Source organism: Anabrus simplex, chromosome 12, assembly GCF_040414725.1.
Source record: "Anabrus simplex isolate iqAnaSimp1 chromosome 12, ASM4041472v1, whole genome shotgun sequence".
Lineage (NCBI taxonomy): Eukaryota > Metazoa > Arthropoda > Insecta > Orthoptera > Tettigoniidae > Anabrus > Anabrus simplex.
Window position 1 is genome coordinate 100,915,184 of NC_090276.1, and position 26,028 is coordinate 100,941,211.

At 39.2% G+C, this 26,028-nt stretch overlaps 1 protein-coding gene across 5 annotated transcripts in view; it reads right to left on the reverse strand.

Annotated features, from left to right (window-relative positions):
- The window catches only part of LOC136884336 (uncharacterized), a 291,392-nt gene that overhangs the window by 128,628 nt on the left and 136,736 nt on the right, over positions 1-26,028 (reverse strand). For all 5 annotated transcript variants that reach the window (XM_067156442.2, XM_067156440.2, XM_067156441.2 and 2 more), the window contains 2 exons: positions 19,065-19,257; positions 18,844-18,984 (listed from right to left, as the gene is read on the reverse strand). In XM_067156442.2, coding sequence (XP_067012543.2) covers positions 18,844-18,984; positions 19,065-19,257 — 334 coding nt within the window. The remainder of the gene's footprint in view (positions 1-18,843; positions 18,985-19,064; positions 19,258-26,028) is intronic.

Consider the following 26,028-nt stretch of genomic DNA (forward strand, 5'->3'; position numbering starts at 1 on the left):
GACAAGGCTGTAATCGTTCACCTTTGCTGTTTGTAGTTTACATGGATCATCTGCTGAAAGGTATAAAATGGCTGGGAGGGATTCAATTAGGTGGAAATGTAGTAAGCAGTCTGGCCTATGCTGACGACTTGGTCTTAATGGCAGATTGTGCTGAAAGCCTACAGTCTAATATCATGGAACTTGAAAATAGGTGCAATGTGTATGGTATGAAAATTAGCCTCTCGAAGACTAAATTGATGTCAGTAGGTAAGAAATTCAACAGAATTGAATGTCAGATTGGTGATACAAAGCTAGAACAGGTCGATAATTTCAAGTATTTAGGTTGTGTGTTCTCCCAGGATGGTAATATAGTAAGTGAGATTGAATCAAGTTGCCGTAAAGCTAATGCAGTGAGCTCGCAGCTGCGATCGACTGTATTCTGTAAGAAGGAAGTCAGCTCCCAGACGAAACTATCTTTACATCGGTCTGTTTTCAGACCAACTTTGCTTTACGGGAGCGAAATGCTGGGTGGACTCAGGATATCTTATTCATAAGTTAGAAGTAACAGACATGAAAGTAGTAAGAATGATTGTTGGTACAAACAGGTGGGAACAATGGCAGGAGGGCACTCGGAATGAAGAAATAAAGGCTAATTTAGGAATGAACTCGATGGATGAAGCTGTACGCATAAACCGGCTTCGGTGGTGGGGTCATGTGAGGCGAATGGAGGAGGATACGTTACCTAGGAGAATAATGGACTCTGCTATGGAGGGTAAGAGAAGTAGAGGTAGACCAAGACGACGATGGTTAGACTCGGTTTCTAACGATTTAAAGATAAGAGGTATAGAAGTAAATGAGGCCACAACACTAGTTGCAAATCAAGGATTGTGGCGACGTTTAGTAAATTCACAGAGGCTTGCAGACTGAACGCCGAAAGGCATAACAGTCTATAATGATAATGTATGTATGTATATGTCATTAATTTTCCTTTGTCTACTATTTTAATGATTGTCAGGTCCTGTTCGATAGTTGTGAAATGATGACCTGTATCTTTCATATGTGAGATGAGATTTTGCACTATATTTCTTCAATAGTCAATCCACATTCAAAACTACAGCCAACACGTAAGAATGTTCCCATTTAACCATCGGTATACGAGCTGACAAAATCTGTACAGCGGCACTTATTAGTTAACTTCTCACAGCTCCTTCAACAAAAATACTGAGACCGCAATCTCACTTCGTAAAATATGAGATTAATGGATTGATTGGACACAACTTTATAATCTACATGTGCCATACTACAGTTTCATTACGACTTTTCAACGAGAGAGGTTTTATGTTGTCTTGAGTGGCTATTGGATTCTATTAACCATTTGCTCTACATTTAAAATCAGGTTGCTTCCAGCCGAATTTCACGAACCTTGATACGGCAACTTTAGCCTTGGACTTTCTTATTATTTATTTGGTTAAGGCCTAGTTTGTTCAGTTTTATAAGATCATTTTAAGATTGTTGATATAATTATCGTACCAACTCCCATTTCTTCGCAAATATTTTAAATGATATTTTAATTGTCAATTGTCATTAAGAACTCATGATTGCACATATTGTATAATATTCATTCCAATTTTTATTCTCATTTTATATTTGTTTCTTATATCGACAATCAAGATCCTAATTTTTATCTTTAGCATGAGTGTAAAAAGGCTGATGATGCCCTTTTAAAGGGCGAAACATGTCCCTTTAGACTTTAGTTTAATAGAATGTAAGTCCTAACTTTGAAAATATCATTGTATTGAATAGGTTGACTAATAAAATTTTAATAATCTTAAAATTGATGTACATTTTCAATACAAACCAAATATGAAGTTTATAACATGTAAAGCTAGAACAGGTCGATAATTTCAAGTATTTAGGTTGTGTGCTCTCTGAGGATGGTAATATAGTAAGTGAGATTGAATCAAGTTGTCGTAAAGCTAATGCAGTGAGCTCACAGTTGCGATCAACAGTATTCTGTAAGAAGGAAGTCAGCTTCCAGACGAAACTATCTTTACATCAGTCTGTTTTCAGACCAACTTTGCTTTATGGGAGCGAAAGCTGGGTGGACTCAGGATATCTTATTCCTAAGTTAGAAGTAACAGACATGAAAGTAGCAAGAATGATTGCTGGTACAAACAGGTGGGAAGAATGGCAGGAGGGTACTCGGAATGAGGAGATAAAGGCTAATTTAGGAATGAACTCGATGGATGAAGCTGTACGCATAAACCGGCTTCGGTGGTGGTGTCGTGAGGCGAATGGAGGAGGATAGGTTACCAAGGAATATAATGGATTCTGCTATGGAGGGTAAAGAGAAGTAGTGGTAGAGCAAGACGACGATGGTTAGACTCGGTTTCTAACGATTTAAAGATAACAGGTATAGAACTAAATGGGGCCACAACACTAGTTACAAATCGAGGATTGTGGCGACGTTTAGTAAATTCACAGAGGCTTGCAGACTGAAAGCTGAAAGGCATAACAGTCTATAATGTATGTATGTATGTACAGTAGAAGTCCGTTATAGCGAGAATTCATAACAGCGAGAAATTTACTCGCTATAATGGATTGTCGTTGGGGCCAAATTCAACGACTAGCGATGTATAGGCCTAATCGCGAACGTTGAAAGTCAACAACCGAGTTTATTGCGCCACGGTATGGCCAACCGCCCTTGCATTTTTCGTGCACATACCTCACAATTTCATCATCGACTTCTTTAAAGCGTCCTTGTTGTGGACCACTGAATGCATTTTTTGTACAGTACGCATTTTTTTTTAGCTCGTTGTCTTCACGCTAACGCCAAATATTGGCTTTAGTTAGGCCAATGCCGTAATTTCTTGCGGCTGCACAATTATTCTACATTTCCGAGTGTTTAATAAACATTAACTTAAAATTGACATCATAATATTGACTAGAACCCGTTGAAAATTTGCCGGCAATACCTTTTCCACGTATCTTTACAATACGACTATCCATCACTAAAATATTCCTGCTGTCTATAAACCTTAATTTTACTAAGCGTCAAGTACAATAGACGCGTTATGACTCTGCCAGTGACTAGCCATGGCTTTTCTAAGAATTCGAAGGGTCACATGTTTTGATGCCATTCTGCAGATTTGAGAAACACACAGGCACTGTACAACCAGTAGCGATGTGTAGTAAAGAAGCGGTCGTCAATAAGTTCTGTGCGCGTGTGAAAAGAAGCAGCGTGAGTACCGCGGTAGTTGCCAGTGGTATCCATTAACGTACTGTTAGGCTGCGAATGCAACAACCCTTGAGTTTTCGCATGAGATTCTGAGAAAAAAAAAGTCTTGGATTCGGAGAAATATGGTATCACTCCAGAGATTTCTGTGGCAAACACCTCTCCTATTATTGTGCAGTGGCTGGATTATTGCTGTAGTCCATTCTTCAGGTATTTCTTCAGTATTCCAGACATCTATGATACATTTATGTAAATTTTGAAGGGTTTGTTTATTTGCATTCTTCCATAGTTTTGCTGCTTTGTAATTCTTGAGGGAATTTATTGCTTTGATCACTTCCTCATAAGGTGGTGGTATAACCTTTTCAAGTGAAGTTTTATTTTTTGTGGAAGGATTAAAATCAAATTTTTCTTTTGGATCTTCACAGTTAAGTAATTCTTTAAAATGGTCGGCTATAATTTTAGCAATTTTCTCCCTTGCATTGAAATGGCAATGATAAGGTGGAAGTCGAATAACTTTATGTCCATGACGTCTTGCATACACTGGAAATTGTGGCTTGTTTTCTTTCACAAGCCCTAACAGTTCACCTTTCTTAATGTCCTCCCGCACAGAAATGTTGTACCTCCTTAACCACTCAGTATGAATTGACTTCTTTGCTGCCATTGTCGAAGCTTTGTTCTGAATTACAGACAGGTTAATCATTAACGTGTATTCAAACCAGTTTTGAAAATTAACACTATTCATCTCCTCGTAGTAATTGCCAGTCTTCTTAGACCTCGGTACATATAAACAGTTGGGTACAAATCCGTTTGCGGTACCAGCATGTAGCACAGTAATTCTTCCCCTGTTTCCAATGGGCACTGCCATTGTACCTTCCACAGAATCATCTGTCCAGCCTTTTCCTATGGTATGGTTTGCAATGATCCTCGTTTCATCTAACCACACAATCAAATAAAAATTTTCCTCCATAACGTCCCTTAAAAACCGGCAGCGCCACATCACAATATCACTTCTCTCCATTAATACTCGCCGGCCATTTAATTTCTTGTAACGGAATCCCAGTTCCTTTACCACAACAGTCAGTGAAGTCTTGCTTCCCTTAAATAGATTGCTTTCCTTCAGAGACTCTCATAGTTTCGCAAGAGTACGGCGACTGGAGTGGGACATTGATGATGATGATGATGATGATGATGATGGTCTTTTCTGCAGTAGTAGTCATAAATATGCCGATGAGTGGCATCTTCCTGGAAACTGTCCAAGTTCATCACTGGTTTGGTCCGATTCTTTTTCTTACACGGCGTTTCAAACTTAAGAGGATCCAGAAGGGTTCTTCAGCGTCGTATTTCTTCTTTTCAACTGACACTACTGTGTGTTTACTTACTTTGGTAGCATCAACAGTTCTCTGTACAGCTTGCGCTAGAGGAAGCAATGTAGCACTGTGCTTCTTTTCTTTCTCAAAGTACTTGCGTACGTTGGCCACAATTTCATGGGCCTGGCTTCCCACACCTCTCGATTTCTTACCACTTATTACATGTTATGAGTCTCATTATGATAGCCGTATTGAAGTACGGAATGTAAAAGTTTCAAACAAATTTATTTAAAAACTACCATTCCAATACTTTAAAATCTCTAAGTCTAAGATACAAATACTACATACATGTTAAAATGGGACATGTTTCGCTTAGGCTTTGTAAGCATCTTCAGCCATACTTAAGTCAGGCTTTATTGAACACCCTATTTGTTGAATACACTAGACAGCTCACGACTACAATCTATTACAAAGATTATTCTAGAAGGAGAGACAACACTTCTATACTGATGCTTCAAGCGCCTTTAGACCTTATTACGCAACCACTTGGAGTCAACAACTCTACTGTATTCTACGTACCTGATTCTCAGTCAACAACGCTCGAAGATTTATTTTTCGACATTTTTAATTAATCCATGCTTCATTAATGTAAAACAATCTGTACAATCCAAATGTATGTCAGATCATTATGACTCTTGTTCTACAAATAACTAACGTGTACTTTTTTAGATGAACACTAGTATTCATTCCATGTACATATAATACTATGACAAGTTCATTATTGAATTTTATTTGCATTTAAGTATTGCTTTTTCCACAAACTAGATTTTATGACTGTTTTATCTTGTATTATTACACTTTAATGAGAAACCCAGTTCAGGGCCCTGACTTAGCTTTAGATTAAGTATGGCTGAAGATGCTTACAAAGCCTAAGCGAAACATGTCCCATTTTAACATGTATGTAGTGTTTGTATCTTAGACTTAGAGATTTAAAAGTATTGGAATGGTGGTTTTTAAATAAATTTGTTTGAAACTTTTACATTCTTACCACTTGTCTTTCTCGAACTACATGGTAAAGTACACTAATACAGGGACGTAAATAAAACTACAACTATTTTATACAATGAATAATTAAACTTATATTATATTAACAAATGCTATGCTAAACTGTAAACTACGCTATACTGTACTAAACCAGAGATAAAGACTAATATGAAAAACAGAGTAATTACTGAAGGAAAATGCAAAAGATAGCAAACCACACCGAATACCATATACACTGAGCGTGATAGGTTAACCACGTGGTGAATGTAAATATTAGAGTTGGCAACTAGGTTTTGAGACAGTGTTCTGCCGATATAAATCAATATGAATTGCAGCTTGGGATTGGTTGGATGTCTATACTTCAACGCATAACCATCAGAGAGAGCCAAAATCTACCAAAACGTCAATTTAGAAGTAGAGCCGTGTGGAGTACAATGTTGTTTTGAACAAATTCCATTCCTCCTGAGCACTTTGTATTCCATTCCTCGGTAGCTTTTGTATTGTCAGGTTTTCAAAAGCCTTTTTTATTTACCCCATCTTTTAAATTCCACTCCTCTATTCTGGGTGCTTTTCTTATACTAATAATTACAGCACACACAGCCTTATAGTACAAGTCAACCATTAAGAATCTGTGATCTTTACATAGACATTCACTGGGAATAACTTGCGTGACTGTCACGCTTTCTCCTTATAGCTTATCTGTTATCACAGATCTTCCGTCCCAGCTGTATCTGGTTCACTGGGATTAACTTAGGTGACTTTCACGCTTTCTCCTTATAGCTTATCTGTTATCACAGATCTTCCGTCCCAGCTGTATCTGGTTCACTGGGATTAACTTAGGTGACTTTCACGCTTTCTCTGTAGAGCTTATCTGTTATCACAGATCTTCTGTCCCAGCTGTATCTGGTTCACTGGGATTAACTTAGGTGACTTTCATGCTTTCTCTGTAGAGCTTATCTGTTATCACAGATCTTCTGTCCCAGTTGTGTCTGGTTCACTGGGATTAACTTGTATGTCTCTCACGCTTTCTCCTTATAGCTTATCTGTTATCAGTAGACGGGAATTTGCCTATGTTATTCCTGTGTTCAGAAATGTAGCCTTTCGAGATATCCACCCGTTTTAGGGACAGTTTTATTGTGCCTATAAATGCTTATTTCAGGGGTTTGTGCCTATTTGCAGTATAATTGCCTACAGATTCACAATTAAGTATTTATTTCCCACCTAGTCGATACAATGATTGCTTAATGCAATTTAATGTTGTCAATCTTATGTTAATTTTAAGGACACTTCCTCTTAAGCATTACTTTGTTAATTTATATATTTTTCATCTAAACAGTGTTATGTGGCTGAAGATGTTGACAATATACGAAACACGTACCACTTTTAACCATTAAATTGCATTAAGCAATCATTGTATCGACTAGGTGGGAAATAATAAATACTTAATTGTGAATCTATTGAAGTGCGATACGGACCATGAAGCTGATTTTATGTAATATAATTGCCTATTCGATGCCTTTTGAATCTATTTTAAAGAAGCCGATTTTCTTCCAGTGCATTATATTGTAACTGATGTGCTCGGCAGAATTATCTTCTCATTTCTCTAGATCTGTTTACCCTACAAACAAAAATGGGAATTCTCGGAAGTCACCAGAAATAGTTCTTGGGAAATTTTCATCAAGAGAAACAAGGAACAATTTGACCTCGAAGGCTTCAACCGCTCCAATCTTCTAAGACATATGCGAGAACCAATCAACGTCGAATTACATTGCGCAACCCATATCCCTTATACCTCCTTCTCAATGTGAACTGTTGTACACGTACGCTTTATCTGCAAAACGTGTTGTGATTTACTGTGAAGAAATATGTCTGTGGCAATGCCCAAAGAAAAATCACCGGGCGAGTTGGCTCTGCGCTTAGGGGCACGCAGTTGTGAGCTTTCATCCGGGAGATAGTGGGTTCGAGCCCCACTGTCGGCAACCCTGAAGATGGTTTTCCATGGTTTCCCATTTTCACACCATGCAAATGCTGGGGCTGTACCTTAATTAATGCCATGGTTGCTTCCTTCCCACTCCTAGGCCTTTCCCATCTCATCGTCACCATAAGACCTATCTGTGTCGGTGTGACGTAAAACAAGTTGTAATTGCAAATGAAAATCGTTGAAGTCCTACTGGCTGAAGCGGTGGATCACCGGGGATCCCAGTTTCACTACTGATGGAAGGGTAGTCTTCTGCCAAGCTTGCTGTAAGGAGGTAAGTTCGTTTGTTCCTTTTATCTTTTTTGTGACTGAACTACGATCGCATTTCATTGTAACATGTATAGGCCTATTAATTTACGTACTGTGGAAAGTTGTTTTGTTGCAATGCTGTATTAGTCGTGAACTTTCAATAATTTATATTGCTAAAATGTAAATAATAATTTAATTACTGAACGAGGAGTCAGAACGCCAGTGGTCTCTTGTCACAGAGTGGTATTTTGAACTCTGATTCATTTCCTGTAAAAATAGAGATTTCCCCTTTCTTTCCTGATATGTTTACCTTCCAGGGTAGGTTTTTCCCTCCGACTCAGCAAAGCTTCCCACCTCTACCGTCAGGGGATACAACTGGGGAGGATGACTAGTACCTCGCCCAGACAACCTCGCCTTCTATACTGAACAGGGGCCTTGTGAAGGCATGGGGAAACTGGAAGGGACAGGCAAAGAAGAGGGAAATGGCCGCGTCCTTAAGTTAGGTACCATCCCAGCATTTTCCTGAGGAGAAGTGGGAAACCTCGGAAAACCACTTCGAGGGTGGCTGAGGTGGGAATCGAACCCACCTCTACTCAGTTGACCTCCCAAGGCTGAGTGGAACCCGTTCAACTTTTCAAATTTGGTGGCAGTCGGGAATCGAACCCAGGCCTCCGTGAGTGGCAGCTAATCACGCTAACTACTACACCAAAGAAACGGACTACAACTGAACTGTAATTTTTAAAAATCGTAAGTAATTTTCACCAGCGCTATGTGTAGGTTCTAGTGAATTCTATTACGCTTTCGCTAAGTCTTTGCGGAACATTGGTTGAAGATCCAATGTGATGCAGCTAGGACGATGTCACAGAGGCTAAACATACAAGATGACACGGCTTGGACGATGTCACAGCGTGTTTGACAAGGCTGCAAAGGCTATCCTTACAAGACCAGGCCAGTGAAAAGACAAGCTCTAGCATCCCCTCTAGAATCTTGCTAAATTGTGACAGAAAGTAAGGTTGTGGGCGCATGCAATGACAATTTCAAATTACGTGGTTTTCTAATTTTCAACAAGGGTGGCAACCTTGTGGGCACAGATGATGCAGGATCTATTGTAGGCAACAGAAAATAATCTTCATGACAGCTGACCTGGCTGACCAAAGCCGGTGAATAGCAACAGAAAAATGTTCACAAATCTGATGTATATAGTGCCTCCATTTCAATTCTTCTATATACGTAAGAATACTGCTAGAGGCAGCTTGGTGAATCCCTGGCAAGCATATAGGAAGGATCTCTTCTCTACGCTAGTCAGGTATCGTGAACTCGACAGGAAACTGCCAGATTATACATACATACATACATACATACATACATACATACATACATTATCATTATAGACTGTTATGCCTTTCAGCGTTCAGTCTGCAAGCCTCTGTGAATTTACTAAACGTCGCCACAATCCTCGATTTGCAACTAGTGTTGTGGCCTCATTTAGTTCTATACCTCTTATCTTTAAATCGTTAGAAACCGAGTCTAACCATCGTCGTCTTGCTCTACCACTACTTCTCTTTACCCTCCATAGCAGAGTCCATTATTCTCCTAGGTAACCTATCCTCCTCCATTCGTCTCACATGACCCCACCATCGAAGCCGGTTTATGCGTACAGCTTCATCCATCGAGTTCATTCCTAAATTAGCCTTTATCTCCTCATTCCGAGTACCCTCCTGCCATTGTTCCCACCTGTTTGTACCAGCAATCATTCTTGCTACTTTCATGTCTGTTACTCCTAACTTATGAATAAGATATCCTGAGTCCACCCAGCTTTCGCTCCCGTAAAGCAAAGTTGGTCTGAAAACAGACCGATGTAAAGATAGTTTCGTCTGGGAGCTGACTTCCTTCTTACAGAATACTGCTGATCGCAACTGCGAGCTCACTGCATTAGCTTTACTACACCTTGATTCAATCTCACTTACTGTATTACCATCCTGGGAGAACACACAACCTAAATACTTGAAATTATCGACCTGTTCTAGCTTTGTATCACCAATCTGACATTCAATTCTGTTGAATTTCTTACCTACTGACATCAATTTAGTCTTCGAGAGGCTAATTTTCATACCATACTCATTGCACCTATTTTCAAGTTCCAAGATATTAGACTCCAGGCTTTCGGCACAGTCTGCCATTAAGACCAAGTCGTCAGCATAGGCCAAACTGCTTACTACATTTCCACCTAACTGAATCCCTCCCTGCCATTTTATAACTTTCAGCATATGATCTATGTACAGTAAACTACAAACAGCAAAGGTGAAAGATTACAGCCTTGTCTAACTCCTGTAAGTACCCTGAACCAAGAACTCATTCTACCATCAATTCTCACTGAAGCCCAATTGTCAACATAAATGCCTTTGATTGATTTTAATAATCTACCTTTAATTCCATAGTCCCCCAGTATGGCGAACATCTTTTCCCTCGGTACCCTGTCATATGCTTTCTCTAGATCTATGAAACATAAACACAACTGCTTATTCCTCTCGTAGCATTTTTCAATTACCTGGCACATACTGAAAATCTGATCCTGACAGCCTCTCTGTGGTCTGAAACCACACTGGTTTTCAACCAACTTCCTTTCAACGACTGATCGCACCCTCCCTTCCAAGATGCCAGTGAATACTTTGCCTGGTATACTAATCAATGAGATACCTCGATAGTTGTTGCAATCCTTCCTGTTCCCTTGCTTATAGATAGGTGCAATTACTGCTTCTGTCCAATCTGAAGGTACCTTACCAACACTCCACGCTAATTTTACTACTCTATGAAGCCATTTCATCCCTGCCTTCCCACTATACTTCACCATTTCAGGTCTAATTTCATCTATTCCTGCTGCTTTATGACAATGGAGTTTATTTACTATCCTTTCCACTTCCTCAAGCATAATTTCACCAACATCATTTTCCTCCTCCCCATGAGCTTGGCTGTTTGCAACACCACCATGATGATTTCCTTTTACATTGAGAAGATGTTCAAAATATTCCCTCCACCTCTCCAGTGATTCCCTGGGGTCTATTATGAGTTCACCTGAATTACTCAAAACACTGTTCATTTCCTTTTTCCCTCCCTTCCTAAGATTTTTTATTACTGTCCAGAAAGGTTTCCCTGCTGCTTGACCTAGCCTTTCCAGGTTATTACCAAAATCTTCCCATGACTTCTTTTTGGATTCAACAACTATTTGTTTCGCTCTGTTTCTTTCATCTACGTACAAATCCCTGTCTGCCTCGGCCCTTGTTTGGAGCCATTTCTGATAAGCCTTCTTTTTACGTTTACAGGCTGCTCTCACTTCATCATTCCACCAAGATGTTCGCCTTTTCCCACCTTTACACACAGTTGTTCCTAGGCATTCCCTTGCTGTTTCTACTACAGCATCCCTGTATGCCACCCATTCACTTTCTATATCCTGAACCTGCTTACTGTCTACTGTTCGAAACTTCTCACTAATCATATCCATGTACTTGTGTCTAATTTCCTCGTCCTGGAGATTTTCTACCCTTAAATGTTTGCAGACGGATTTCACTTTCTCTACCTTAGGCCTAGAGATACTTAGTTCACTACAGATCAGATAGTGGTCTGTATCATCGAAAAATTCCCGAAAAACTCTTACATTCCTAACAGATTTCCTGAATTCAAAGTCTGTTAAGATATAGTCTATTATGGATCTGGTACCCCTAGCCTCCCATGTGTAACGGTGAATAGCCTTATGCTTGAAGAATGTATTCGTAACAGCTACACCCATACTAGCACAGAAGTCCAGCAAACGCTTCCCATTCCCATTAGCTTCCATATCTTCCCCACATTTACCAATCACCCTTTCGTATCCTTCAGTTCTATTCCCAACTCTCGCATTGAAATCGCTCATTAGCACTATTCTATCCTTGCTCTTGATCCTGTCCACGATGTCACTCAATGCTTCATAAAACTTGTCAACTTCATCCTCATCTGCACCCTCACATGGTGAATACACGGACACAATTCTTGTCTTAATTCCTCCCACTGACAAATCTACCCACATCATTCGCTCATTTACGTGCCTAACAGAAACTATGTTGTGTGCAATGGTATTCCTGATAAAGAGCCCTACCCCAGACTCTGCCCTTCCCTTTCTAACACCCGTCAAGTACACTTTATAATCTCCTATCTCTTCCTCATTATCTCCCCTTACCCGAATATCACTTACTCCTAGCACATCCAGATGCATCCTCTTTGCTGACTCAGCCAGTTCTACCTTCTTTCTTCCATAAGCCCCATTAATATTGATAGCTCCCCATCGAATTCCATTTCGTTCGCCAAGTTGTTTCCAAGGAGTCCCTCGCCTGTCAAATGGGAGTGGGACTCCATTACTCCCATAGGTCCGAGGCTTGCTTAAAGTGTTCTGAGCTCGGTAAATTCATGAAGCAGGATGCTGCCCTACTTGCACATAGTCCAAGTGAGGAGGATCTCTCCTCTAACGGCTTATGGACCACCGGTGAATTGTATAGTCCTAGCCGCCTGAGCACAAGGAGGGCCACGACTCAGAATATGCCCGAGATGCCCACTCCCATTCCATAGCAACTGGTATCCCGACTCTCAGGACCACTTACTAGGCCACTCAGCCGTTGCCCATGGTTCACGAACTAGGACGTGACTACAGTAACCCACAAACATGAACCATTGCCAGATTATAACCGAACATTTTTGAGGACTTATTTCCATGTAAATGACGAATTCTCTTGTTCCTACTTGAAAGTTTTGTACTTCTAGAAACATCACATCTAATAAGGCTTTTTCTTTTTTATGAAACAAATGCGTGTTTATACTAAGCATTTTTGCCAATTAGCCCAGCTGTAGAAATTTAAGATATAGGAACATAGTAATTTAAGTCAATTTTGTTATTTTGCAAATCAAATGTGAAAAGATATCTTATAGATCAACATAGAAATACTGCGATGCATTTGACACGAGTACAGAAAGCTATGTCAATGCAGCTTTTCTACCAGTCCACTGTGAGGAGCGACCATGAACAATATTCTATGGACCTTTGCACTGCAATGGTGGGAGCTAATATCCCCCTGCATAAACTGGAGCACCTTCAAACTTCGACAAGCTGCCGGGAGGAATCACCGAGTTGGAGAAGAGTGACTTTCCCCTGGTGGAGTCATTTAGGATTGTGGAAGAAGTCAGGGAAAGTTTTGACCGAACCTCTGGGAAGGTAGCCGCTTTCAGCAAAAAGTTCCATAGGAGTCCTGCAGCAGAATCCATGATGGAAAGCGGCAGTAAAAGTAGCCAGGGTGCTACGAGGTGAGGTAGATGAAGCAGTTGAACTAAAACCAGATGAAGTGGCTTCATTGAAGTTTTGTCCAATCACTTCCTATGATGTTGAGAGATCTTTCTCTCTGCACAAAAAATTCTGTCCGACAGGATGTAATGTTTGGGACATCACTGCATGTTTTCAATTATTGAACTATATAATTCATTGATAAGAGGTATATATTTAATAACTGATATGTCATGTTTAAATTAAAATGTGTGTATATATATATATATATATAGGGTTTTATCATCCATTTCAATCATAATTTCATTTCTTTGTATCGCGGCTATAACGTATTTTGAACGAACAAATTATTGGGTAAAGTATTTCAACATCATTCATATTTATAACTTGCAGTAAATTTTCCAATATTCTCCCGTCACCGAGAGAACCGAACCTGATGTAAACAAAGAAAAATGTGTATCCGTATGTATCCATCCGCGGTCTAAATGCTGATTGGAGAACCACTGGGCTACTCCCGGACACATGGCAGGAACCACGTGGGCAGTCTTGAAACTGTCATTACTTCGCTTGATTGCGGCGATTACATCAGGATTAGCTCTACATAGACTGTTGCCGGATACCACTGACGTCAACACGTACAGTAGTTGACAGGCAATTGTGATGCGAATTACGGCACAAATTATACTCACTGTCCGCGAAAAATAAACAACAATGAATGATAAATGGTATCTCGATATTTAACATATCAGGAAAGAAAGGTAGATTTGAATTTATGGCCGAAACGTAAATACGTAATAACTCAATCATAACAGCGCATATAAGTAAAACTTCACACATGTAATCTTCTAATCAAGTAAAATTCTAGCGAGGATCTCAGAAGAGGCAATATTAAAACAATAAAATGTACAGAACTGGTACTTTACCCAATCAGAATATGATAAATGACTAACTTCTTCCACGTAAGCGCTTCTTCGATTTCCCAGGTATTCTTACCAATCCTTCATGCATTCGTTCGCTGCGCGCGGTATGAATGCTCCACTCCGAAACAAAAGTGAACTCGGATGTCAGCTTCGCAAATCCTTTAAAGCAAAAGTCGGGTATTTCCTACAAAAATTACGAAACATATTCAATGCAATTGCCTTCTCGCCACTTTTCAAAGGTTTCCCTTTGTGATGCTATTCGAACTCAACTCGGTGATCCACACTGCACAAGAACAAGTAATGTCTCACTCACTCACTCACACACGCACTGTACTGCTTGCTTCCCAAGCACACAGCTTAACAAAATGGCGGGTCAAGCATGAGCGAATGCGTCCCTTGTGCTCTTCAATTTGAAATGCTTGTTTATATTAAATAACATTGAATACAAATAGTTTTTTGTATATTTCTCTGACTTAAATTATTTGAGGAATTATATTTCGGACATTTTGCATCTAGGATCGCATTAGCCATGATGTGGCTAACGAACTAGTTTCATGTCTCCGCGTAGGTGTCCCGCGGCAGCACTAACCAATAAACGTTAACCCAAGCACGTGCTTATGTTTACATCACGACTGGTTCTCTGGGTGAAATCTGTATAGCCGTTGTGAGGTGACCAGAGTCAGCAGGCTAATTTTAGCCCATTTCCAAGAAAAGTACGTCATCTAGGTTACGAGAGATCTTACCCTCTCCACCTCATGAAGAGACAATTGATACATTATAAACGCCCACTTTTCATACTGCGCTTCCTGACGCTTTATTTCAGCGGGAAAGTTCAGCCTATGTGAATGAACGTAATGAAGCAACGAGATGGATTCACAGCAATACATAGGAGAAGGGATGAGACCTCAAATCTTACTGGACCATGTGATATGGCTGATGGAAGGAGACTTTTGAACCGATATATATACCCGCTGACAAGAGCTGGAGAGGTCATTCTTATTCAGATTCTGATTCTCACTCTTGGAAGACACTCTTACTACGATTCTACGTCTGCACATCGGAGAAGATTTTAACTTAGTTCACTTCGCATCTGAGTATATACTACTCAAAAGTTACTCTCATTGGGACTTGTTATCTCAATGACGAGAGGTAGTCAACGGGAGACCGGTTTTGACTAGTATAGGGGAGGAGAGCTTTTATTATGAAATTAGCTACGCTACTGTTCCGTAATATGGAAGAATACAAGTGTATTCTCTCCATGAACATAACCCATGGTGGTTTTGCATTTAAAATTAGGACTCATTACAACTTTATGTAAGGAGTACAGTAGGAAGTGTTAAAGACAGGAAATGTAGAAATAGGACTGGAATCCAACAACAGATGAGGCAGCCTGTACGAGAGATCCACCCATCTTCAGCTTCAAGACAACAGAGTCTACATATGGTGAGCTTATGGTATAAGTTACTGCAAGTCTTCGCGCAACAGTTCATTTTCTTAGAGTTAATTTCATTCAATTTTTCTTTTGCTTCCGTAAGTTCAGATTTCGTTAATACGCCGTTACGTCACGTTTTTCATCCTAATAAATAGCTGTTTTAATTTGTATGTTCTGAAATTATTATTAATGATGCTTAAATTCCAAGTTAGTGTACCTAATGATTTGTGTTCCGTTCACCTCACCCCTGGTAGTTTTTGAGTCTCATTACATATTATTATTATTATTATTATTATTATTAATTATCAACTTTCGTTTTCAATCCATAAGCTTGAAGACTGGCGCCCTCGGGATACTGTTTATGGAGAAACAATGACATATCATTTATTTATTTTAATATTAAAGTGACCCGCCACGTTATAATTTTGTCAAACATCTGTGGGCTGAGTGGGTACGTCACAAGGAGAACAAGATTGTTACCAGAAAACATTGAAAAGTTGCTTGTTGTAAATTCCTTTTATAGTAATTAAGTGTGTTATTAAATTATAAGTATTTTTCATGCCTATTTTATGTTAGTGCCTATTTACATGCCTATTTTGGCTAATTTAAGAGCCTATATGCCTGCCTATTTTAACTGTTTTTAGTGCCAATAATTCTCATCTCTAGTTATCACAGATCTTCTGTCCCAGCTGTATGTGGTCATTTTATGACTATCTTGTTTTTAAAGAAGGCACCTTTATAATCAGGTTATTTCTTACACAGAAGTCTAGGACATTTCTGCCCTCAATATTTTTAACACCATAACCAAAGGGACCCACCAACTCTTCATAACCCAATTTGAGTATTGAAATCCTGTATTTTCATGATATTATCTTCTCTTATTTGGTCCTCCAGGTCTTCCAAAAACTCCTTCTCCTCAGCATTGTCACATTCTTGCTGTGGGGCATATACAGTGGAACCTCGATTATCCGTTCCCGGAAAGTACGTTTTCCCGGAATATGCGTTCAAATTACGTGGTCCCGCGAGCATCGTAATTAAATCACGTTGTAAAAGTCCCGCATTATCCGTTCCTCGAAGAAACGATTTCCCGGATCAACCGTCCAGAAATTCCAGTCCCATCAATGCTAAATCCTCGATCAATCGTTTTTTAATAAACTGTATCTCACGAAAGGACGGCTACGGCATATTTATGGATCTTGGCGTTCGGCGATCGGCGGTGAACTTGCATAAGGGACCATCTTAGGATTGCATTCGGCTGGTATTGTTTAGAGAATCTCGGAAAATCATAGGGCAGAGAGTGGCCACGGCAATTGCTAGAAGACACGGCGCATTTCGACAGCTCTGCGTGAAGACGGAAAGAGTTTCGTCAAATGTTCGCACTTATAAAACGTCCATATTATGTCCAGGGTTAGATGTTTTTTATTTACATTTTTTTCGATCGTACTGCCGAAGGGGTTTTCGGCACTTTGCTCAGGGCACTGCAGAGTTAACTGGGCTTTCAGGCAGGAATCGAAACTGCTCCTTAACACAAATTCAGTATTTTTTATATTATCGTACATGATTATGTTAGCGAGACCAAAACAGATGTTGCACCTTACATTAAAAAAAAGAAAGCCATGGGAGGTCTTGGGATTGCCTATTACTGTTTAGGTCCTAATGTAAGACTGGGAATTTTACGTTTTCGTGTTAAAATACCAAAAACCGCAGTCGTTTTATTTGCGCACGTTACATTTTAAATGGTTGGTGTCATTTCAAACTCGTACTGACATGTACAGCGAGCGCGCTTTCCAGATGACCTCAAGGTCACAAATAACCGTAATTTCTGAAGTTTTGATATTTCTTTTATCTTTCCAATTTGATTGGATTTGTAACAAGCAGAATTGAATATAATGCATTCGAGAACTTTTAAGAATCGATAGTTACATTCGAAACCATGTTCTCGAGTTCAACATAACCTTTAAAGGTCGATGTAGGCCTAATTTGCGCGGTACGAGATTTCCAGAAACTGACTACGAACAGTATACCGGAGACCAAATTACAATTAAAGATTAAGAAATGAACGGATTTCACCATCATTTTGAGTGCTTTTGTATCTAATATGCTTTATTTTATTAGATGAGAGAATTAAAAACTACTTGTGGTCGATTGTCGTTTGGCTCGGTGTTGTTAGATTTTTCGAAGAGTTTGGCTAGCGTAATCAAAGTTGCTGAACTGAAAGAAGTTTTCACGGGAAACTGACGAATATATAAAGTATAAAGTATAAAATATAAAGTATCGAGATTTTGAACTCGTCTACCGGTAATTAATGCGGTTTCGCGCTCTAACATGCCCGCCTCTCATCCAGAGGGCCTGGGTTCGATTGCGACCAGGTCAGGCAATTTTACCTGGATATAAGTCTGGTTCCAGGTCCACTCAGCCTACCTGATTACCTTTAATTGTGGAGCTATCTAATGGTGAGATGGCGACCCCGATCTACAGAGCCAGAAATATCGGCCGAGAGGATTCGTCGCACTGACGATGCGCCCCTCGTAATCTGCAGGTCTTCGGGCTGAGCAGCGGTCGCTTGGCAGGCAAAGTCCCACTGGGGCTGTAGTTTGGTTTGGTTTAGGAGTTTTTGTAAGATTATAATTATACATATTTCATTTTTGTGATGTTTAGCCAAATTGATGGTTTTCATTCATTCCCGGATTTTCCGTTTTCCCGTGTTGTACGTTTTATTTTCACGGTCCCTCGAAAAACGGAGAATCGAGGTTTCACTGTATCTGAAATACTGAAGGACTTGTTATCCATATTTACTCTAGCTTTGATGATTCTTTCATTTACATATGAGAGATCAGTTATGGCTTCAATATATTTACCTAGTACAAAATCGACTCCAATCTTCTTTATTGTTTTCGTGCCAGTGTAGTTCATCCCCTTCCATTTTGTTTCTGTTGAAATGATGGAAAGGAGACACATACATATATTAGGACTATCTCCTCACACTTACCCATCAGTGTGATTACATTCCGAGTTCCTACTCTCAGTTTCTTTCTCTGGTGAAGTCCTATCTGGTTTTTAAGTCTTCTATTGAATTTTCTTGGCACGTTTCTAAGATAAGCATCAGCCTCCGAAAGGTCATCATTAATTCCAGAAATGCCAGAAGTATACTTGATATATTCAATATATTTGATCCGAGGCTTGTCCTTTCATTGAAAGCAACTGCATGAATGACACTATATTAAGCTAATGATACTGAATAGGTGGACCCTTCTCTACCCTTTGATAGGTACCTCTCTAGTAAGTCGCTAGGTCTAAAATAAATAAGGATTTTCGATATAAACATTAATTTAATGTTAAAACTCTATTATCATTAAGCATGTTAGCACACAAAGTAACGTGCCACTACTGCACTCACCTGTCCATCTTTGACTGCCATAACCATTCTGCATGCGCCCACTGAATGACTGCCAAGAGTTTCGAGTTGCTGTGACCCGTTGCTTCCCCATCGCCTTATCTGCTCCCACATTCTTGCCGCAGATGTGGTGGACCTTTTGCACTACAAAAACACAACACTAGGTATTCTCCAAAATATCAAATTCACATCAACTTACATGATCATCAATCCTATATACTCACAGAATATCTTGTCGACAGGGTCGTAGTCGTCAAACTCAACAAAGCCAATCCCTCGCTGTTGGATGATCCTGCACCTGATTACTTTACCGAAGGTCTTGAAATACTCCTTCAGATCCTGCTCGGAAATCTGCCCTCTCAGATTGTAGAGAAACACTGTTTTCACTGTAATTCTGGCTTGAGGCAGATGACTCTCCTACGGCAAACATATTAATATACCTTAAAAGGATGACAGCTGTTTGATGCAGACTAAATTCATAAGCGGGTTATTCGGTTTGCGGAGTGATTTGTGCAACCTAAAAGTAAATACTGTATTGACTGAAATATAAAACAGCCCTGAATTAATGGATGGTATTTAAAAGAAAACTTAAATAACAAATGTAATCACAACATATTCAGGATCCCCTATAACTAAGGAATGTTTCCAGCAAGAGAGTTCAAACACAATGGTCGAACATTAACAAGAATATAACTTGGTTGAACCTATTTGTAATAGCATGTCTGGCCGAGGACTGCAAGAGATGGAGATAACGCAACAATAGCCTCCTCAGAGATCACGAACCTCAGAATTGAGGAAGCGATAAGACAGAGATTATTACAATCATTTAATAAGAACTACAGTATATCTATGAACAACTTTTATTTAAAAAAAAAAAAAAAAACCCAGATTACCTTTGGAACACTCAGAACATATCTCTCATTTCTGTAACATGGTGGGGCAATTTGTGTATACTAAGCATCCACTCGTTCAGACTGGTAAACTAAAAGTGGTTCAACCTAATGGACCAACAAAAAATTCTCAACATGGGACTGCAGGAAATAAGAAACACGAACAAGAACACCATGCAATCTCAAGGATACAGGCTTTACAAACATATAATGGGGAAGAAAATCATAAAAATGTTCCCACTGTTTGGAATAGGCTTTTTAACTAAGGTTAAGTTATGAGTAGGTTCCCACCTTCCAATACTTATCAATTTCTATATAATAGGTTTATTAATTACATAATATAAACCATATAATCTCTAGCACATGTTTCGTTCCGATTATGGAACATCTACTAGAGATTATATGGCTTATATTATGTAATTAATAAACCTATTATATAGAAATTGATAAGCATTGCAAGGTGGGAACCTACTCATAACTTAACCTTAGTTGTGCTGAGCCAATACGGAATAAATATGAGATTTATAAGCTATAGGCTTTTTAGTCAGCCTTTAAATAATTAACTACACAAGATTTCAAGTCGCAATCCTCAAAAATCTCTACACTCTCCCATAAATTCTACACCATAACAGGTGCCCATACTTCCACTAATAAGAAAAATAACTTCAAAATACAGTAAAACGTCGTTAAGATGTTTCTGCAACGGACGATAAAAAAGAACGTGTTAAATGAGAAAACGAACTACTGAATATAGGAATAACTATCCAACAGGCATATGGAAACACTAGATATGATTCTTTCCCACACGACGGCATTTTAGGTCATGTATCCACGGATACAGTGAAAACTGTATCTGCCATTTCTAAAGATAAGAGGGAAATATTAAAAGGTGTGGAAAAACACGAATGAACAAATATAAAAATATGAAAACCTTTTCCGCAGGGGCTTATAAACTAACAAGTGCACTGAAAGGTGTGAAAACACCAAACAAATACGAAAACATATGCACGGGGGCAAATGAAAATAAAGTATTATTGCAGATCACAATCCACCTAAAACAAATGTTAGTAGAAGCCTTTTATTTCGAGCAGTGGGTTATTAAACATCATTTCCTGGTCATGCTCTTGTAAACTGGAGGTTACACTTGACCATATGCAACTGCAAGGAATGACTTTGGCCACCATTTTAAAATCGACCAAAACTTCGACTAACTTGGGCGATTGATTGCTCCTCCAGAAATGGGAAAAATACGGCTTTAGGGGTTGCTTGAGAGTTACTTTTTAATTTAAAGTTAAGAACTTCGTTTTGGTCCTATTGAATCTAGATTTACACTATAAATTGAGGATAATTATGTCCACCTTTTCAATACAAATACAATGTGACGTCATCAACACATCACGAATTTATTACTATTCAAAAAATTGGGACCGGTTTCGGCATTATTTGTATGCCATCATCAGTCATAGGAAACTTTGCGCATACCTGCCAACTTTTACAACCCAAAAATAGGAAGATTTTTTAATTCTTGGATTTCATCACGTATAGTTCACCACAGTCTACGTGAAAATAGGTCAGGATAAAAAGCATACATATCTACAGTTACAGTGCGAATTGATCATTAAATTTAAAATCTTAAACTAAGAAAACATAAAAATGGTTACAAGAAAATGTACCTAATTACTCTCATTTATGACACTTACATACGAATAATAATATTTATGTCACACCGACACACACAACAAAATCCATAATACCATATTTTCTCGCGTAATTAACGCACTTTTTTGACGAAAAATACAGGCGAAAACTGCGGATGCGTAAATTATTCAAGGAATTCAGATCTTTACAAATTATTTATAATTCGTTTACGTTTAAAAGATACGGTACATCAAATATAATATAAAGACAATTGGTTCAACTCATTTGCGATTATCGTCATACAGCGTAAAATTCCGGCGTGAGATTTTTTCTGAAAAGTCAAATAAGGTACATCAGGTAAGTTAGACACGTGGGTTTCAAGTACCGACACTAGAAAATATTCTTCTCATTACGAGCTGAAAATACGGCCTGAATGGCATACCGAAAAAAAAAAGAAAACTATCCAACACGAGAAGGGCCGGGCATCGAAAAAGGGACCCTGCTACATTACCCCAAACCGTTCGTATCTAATCTTGTACGAGTGACGTGTCCATCCATCCTTTCTGTTGAATACGAACGTGGATCACTCGCGGAAATTTTGCTTTAGGCACTGTTTTTCGTTTTAGAACAATGTAAGGTGTAGCCTTTCTACCATCAGCAAGCATTGCAGTACATCGTTGTTTTTGGCTTCCGATAGCGCGTACTATATGTTCCTTTCTTATCGATTCTTCGACTTGTGGCGTACGGAAACTGATTGGCGTCTGACGTGCGGTTCCTATAAAGGGAGATCAAATATTCCTTCATTTCACGCTTCTCAATCACAAAGCGATGACAATGGTTGAAATCATTCATTATTTTTTGGCATAATGTTGTTCTTCGTCGAAAGTTCATTTCTCTTCAGAAAATTAATCAAGCTTCGGCTAACCTTCAAATCCGGGACACTGATTCCATGTGCCGCGGCTATTTCTCATTCTTTAAAACACAGCATTTCGTGAGAAACGGCTTATCCAACATTGCGCAACAAAATCATATATTTAAGCAGATAATCCTCTACTTGCAGAAACTTGCCGCTTATTGGTCCGCGAAATGCTTTGGGAGACTTGTTGGCCGCTTGAAGTGCACTTCTGTTACCGCGGTACCGTAGCGCACGTTTCAGTTGGACACTGAATACTTGCTGCCCGCTGCTCTATTCCCGTGTTTCGAAGTAAATGATCACCGCGAGTTTGTATGATGCAGTATTACTGGAATACTGTGTACTGACAAACAATTTTGAGATCACAGAAGGTCCCGTACCCGAAACACTCGTAAAACTAGTGCATTGGGATTTCCTGACGGCTAATAACAGCAAGTTGCCCTGTGTGTGGAATGCCTGCTTCGCGATAGGAAGCCTGCTACTTGAGTAGTTGGCATCTTTATTTCGAAACGCATCCGGAGCTGAGTGATGGATGTTCGAAGCTGTGGGAGCGTCAAATACGTGAACATTTCTTTTTCTCCACTTTGGACCCAAAATTATTGGGATGCGTAAATTATGCAAGGGCGTTAATTACGTGAAAAATACGGTAGTTTCCCTTAGACGGTGAAATGAACGGAAATTTATAGGTATCTCTGAACACTTTGAGATAACGTTTGTTATATTTTTTGGCCATAACGAGAAAAGAAAATGCCAGAAACTGTCGCCGACAAGAACCCCCTTAAAAACATTAAATTCATTAAAATTATGCACTTAAATACGCGAAACTACCACATGCAAAACAATTCAATATGTCCCATACATTATTAACAAACGACTTTGACAGAGGGGGGAAACACGTGGCCTACCACTCCGACGAAACTGCGCACAGAAAAGATGTCAACAGCGCGCGAACAGCACAATAAACTCGTTCTTTCGTCCCGATTAACTGAGTCGCTAGCGTGCGCTAGCCTCTTGCTTGCAGGACGATTGCCGCCCCGAATCCCCAGCTGCATAAAGCGCGCACGCTGTTGTGGTGTGCGGGAAACACGATACACGGAGGCGACGGACGAAATATTCACGAAATAAAGCAACAAATAAATACGCTTGAAAATAAGGTTTCGTAAATTACACAAGTACGTAAGAATTTATCCTTTATCGAAGGGGAAGAGTATTGGTGGTACTAGAGGTTATATTAGTCAAAAATCGGAAGAAGTAAAAATAAATCGGAAAATCGGAAGACGAGTTAAAAACCGGAAAGTTTCCGGGTAAATCGGAAGGGTTGGCAGGTATGTTTGTGACAAGGCTTAAGTACACCCAGCCAAAAGCGGGCAACCTATAATAGTATGATACACCGGGCTTTTAGTATTCCCATGTCAAAATCAGACTTAAATAGAGAACTAAAAACAATACGTAGTATTGCAGCCCATAACTGCTATAATCGTAGTTTCATAGAACGAATAATTTATAAGTTCAAGCACAGACCGAAATCAAACCTACGAAAAGAAATAACTAGACCAAAAGTCTACTCAACATTCACATTTAATCCTAACATCTATAGAATTACAAAAATATTCAAGAAAAATATCAACATTTCTTTTAAAACCAACAACAGAAATCTTGACATATTTCATAACGCTAAACTAGTCAACGCACCAAACCCATATGATAAATCGGGCGTATACAGATTTCACTGTAACAGCTGTAATAGTACATACAATGGACAAACAGGGAGATCCTTTAAGGTTAGGTATAATGAGCATGTCAACGCCATTAAATATAGGAGATTTTCAGCTACAGGGCAACACATAAATGACTATAAACATAGTTTTCATGACATCAACCAAGATATTGACATCGTAGAAATGATGGGAAAAGGGCCCTTACTTGACATAACGGAACAATGTTTCATATCATTGGATCGGTATTTTAACCCTAATTATAATCTGAATGAGGTATCCGAAAAACCCATGATATTGTTTGACACGCTCATTTCAGTGATCAACAATTTAAAAAGACCAATAAATCAACCAGTACACTAAATGGTGCGCAATATGCTCATCTACCATCCCCTCCGTAATCCACGCCCTCCCGACCAATAACCTCGCATTACCGCAATCCACCTTCCCTTACATAACATGCTCCGCCCCTCTTCTAGTACTCGTAGTCTTATCTGCCTTTCCAGTAGACAGTTCCTCTCCGGCTTTATTCTCGACAACTTAGTGCTTGAGATGAGTTTCTATTTAAATAGAAATAGTGCCTTCTCAACTTAGTCATTCTTATGCTAATACGTAGTATATATTTCTTTTCCCCTAGGTCCGTCTTGGATCGAGATATTTCTAGAACCTCAAAGACCTTGAATGTAAGGGTCCAAGAAATTTCGGTTCACCAGTCCACTCCTATCAAATCGATCTACATTTTAAGAACACTCCTATGACTTCGAATTTTCAAACGAAACTACCCCAGGTGAGTAGAGTGAAAGACTCAGAATCTCACACTGGCAATACGTCAGTCTGCCTCAAGGATTCTGGGGGAGGCAAAAATTCGAAAAGAACGACTAAAAAAGTAAGAATAGCCACATTCAACATAAGAACTATGAGACTAGCTGAAGACCTTGAAAGGCTAGAACAAGAACTGCATGACATAAAATGGGATATTCTGGGTATTTGTGAGACTCGCCTTCAAGGAGAAAAAGCTGAGACCCTTCCATCAGGTCATGTCATCTTACGTAATAACGGGGATGCTTCTACACATGGGGTTGCTATTCTTGTCAATAAAAATATCAAAGAATTCATACACAAGATGATTTGTGTCTCTTTCAGAGTGATATATATCCTCCTCAAATTGAATAGTAAATTCTCCATACAAGTCATACATGTCTATGCTCCAACCAGTACTTCTGACGAAGAGGCAGTGGAACAGCTGTATGAAGATATCACCAAAGCGAAAAATTCAGAAAAGACACAACTCTGTATCATCATTGGAGACTTCAATGCAAAAGTGGGTCAAAAGGAAATCGGAGACCCAGAGAACATTGGTACATATGGACTAGGCGATCGAAACGAAAGAGGTGAAAGATTGCTAGAATATCTCACAGCCGAAAATCTCTATTGCATGAATACTTTCTTTAAAAAGCCCATCCAATGAAAATGGACATGGAAGAGCCCCGATGGACAAACCAAGAATGAGATAGATTTTATCCTGACCAACAAGAAGAAATATTGTACAGATGTTACTGTTCTCAATAGATTTGATACAGGAAGCGACCATAGGCTAGTTCGAGCAACCTTTACATTTGACCTCAAACTTGAACGGTCCAAAATGACAAGGGGGTACACTTTTCCAAGAGTAGAGGACTTAGAAACACATCAATCATCATTTCAACAAGCTCTTACCAAAAAACTTAACCCAACAGAAGATTTGAAATACTTGGACGTGAACGAACTTAATGAGAAAATTACAGTCAGTATTCAAAATGCAGCAAAGGAGATCCCATTGAAGAAAACTAATAAGAAGAGCCGACTTTCACTCAATACCATGCAGCTCATTAAGGACAGGAAGACAATGGACAGGGATACAGCAGAATACAAAAATCTTAACAAGACCATTCGCAAGGAAATAAGAAAAGATCTAAGGAAATTTAATAATAACATGATCATACAGACAATTGAAGAAAATAAAAACATGAAGGTTTTAAAGAACAGCATGTCT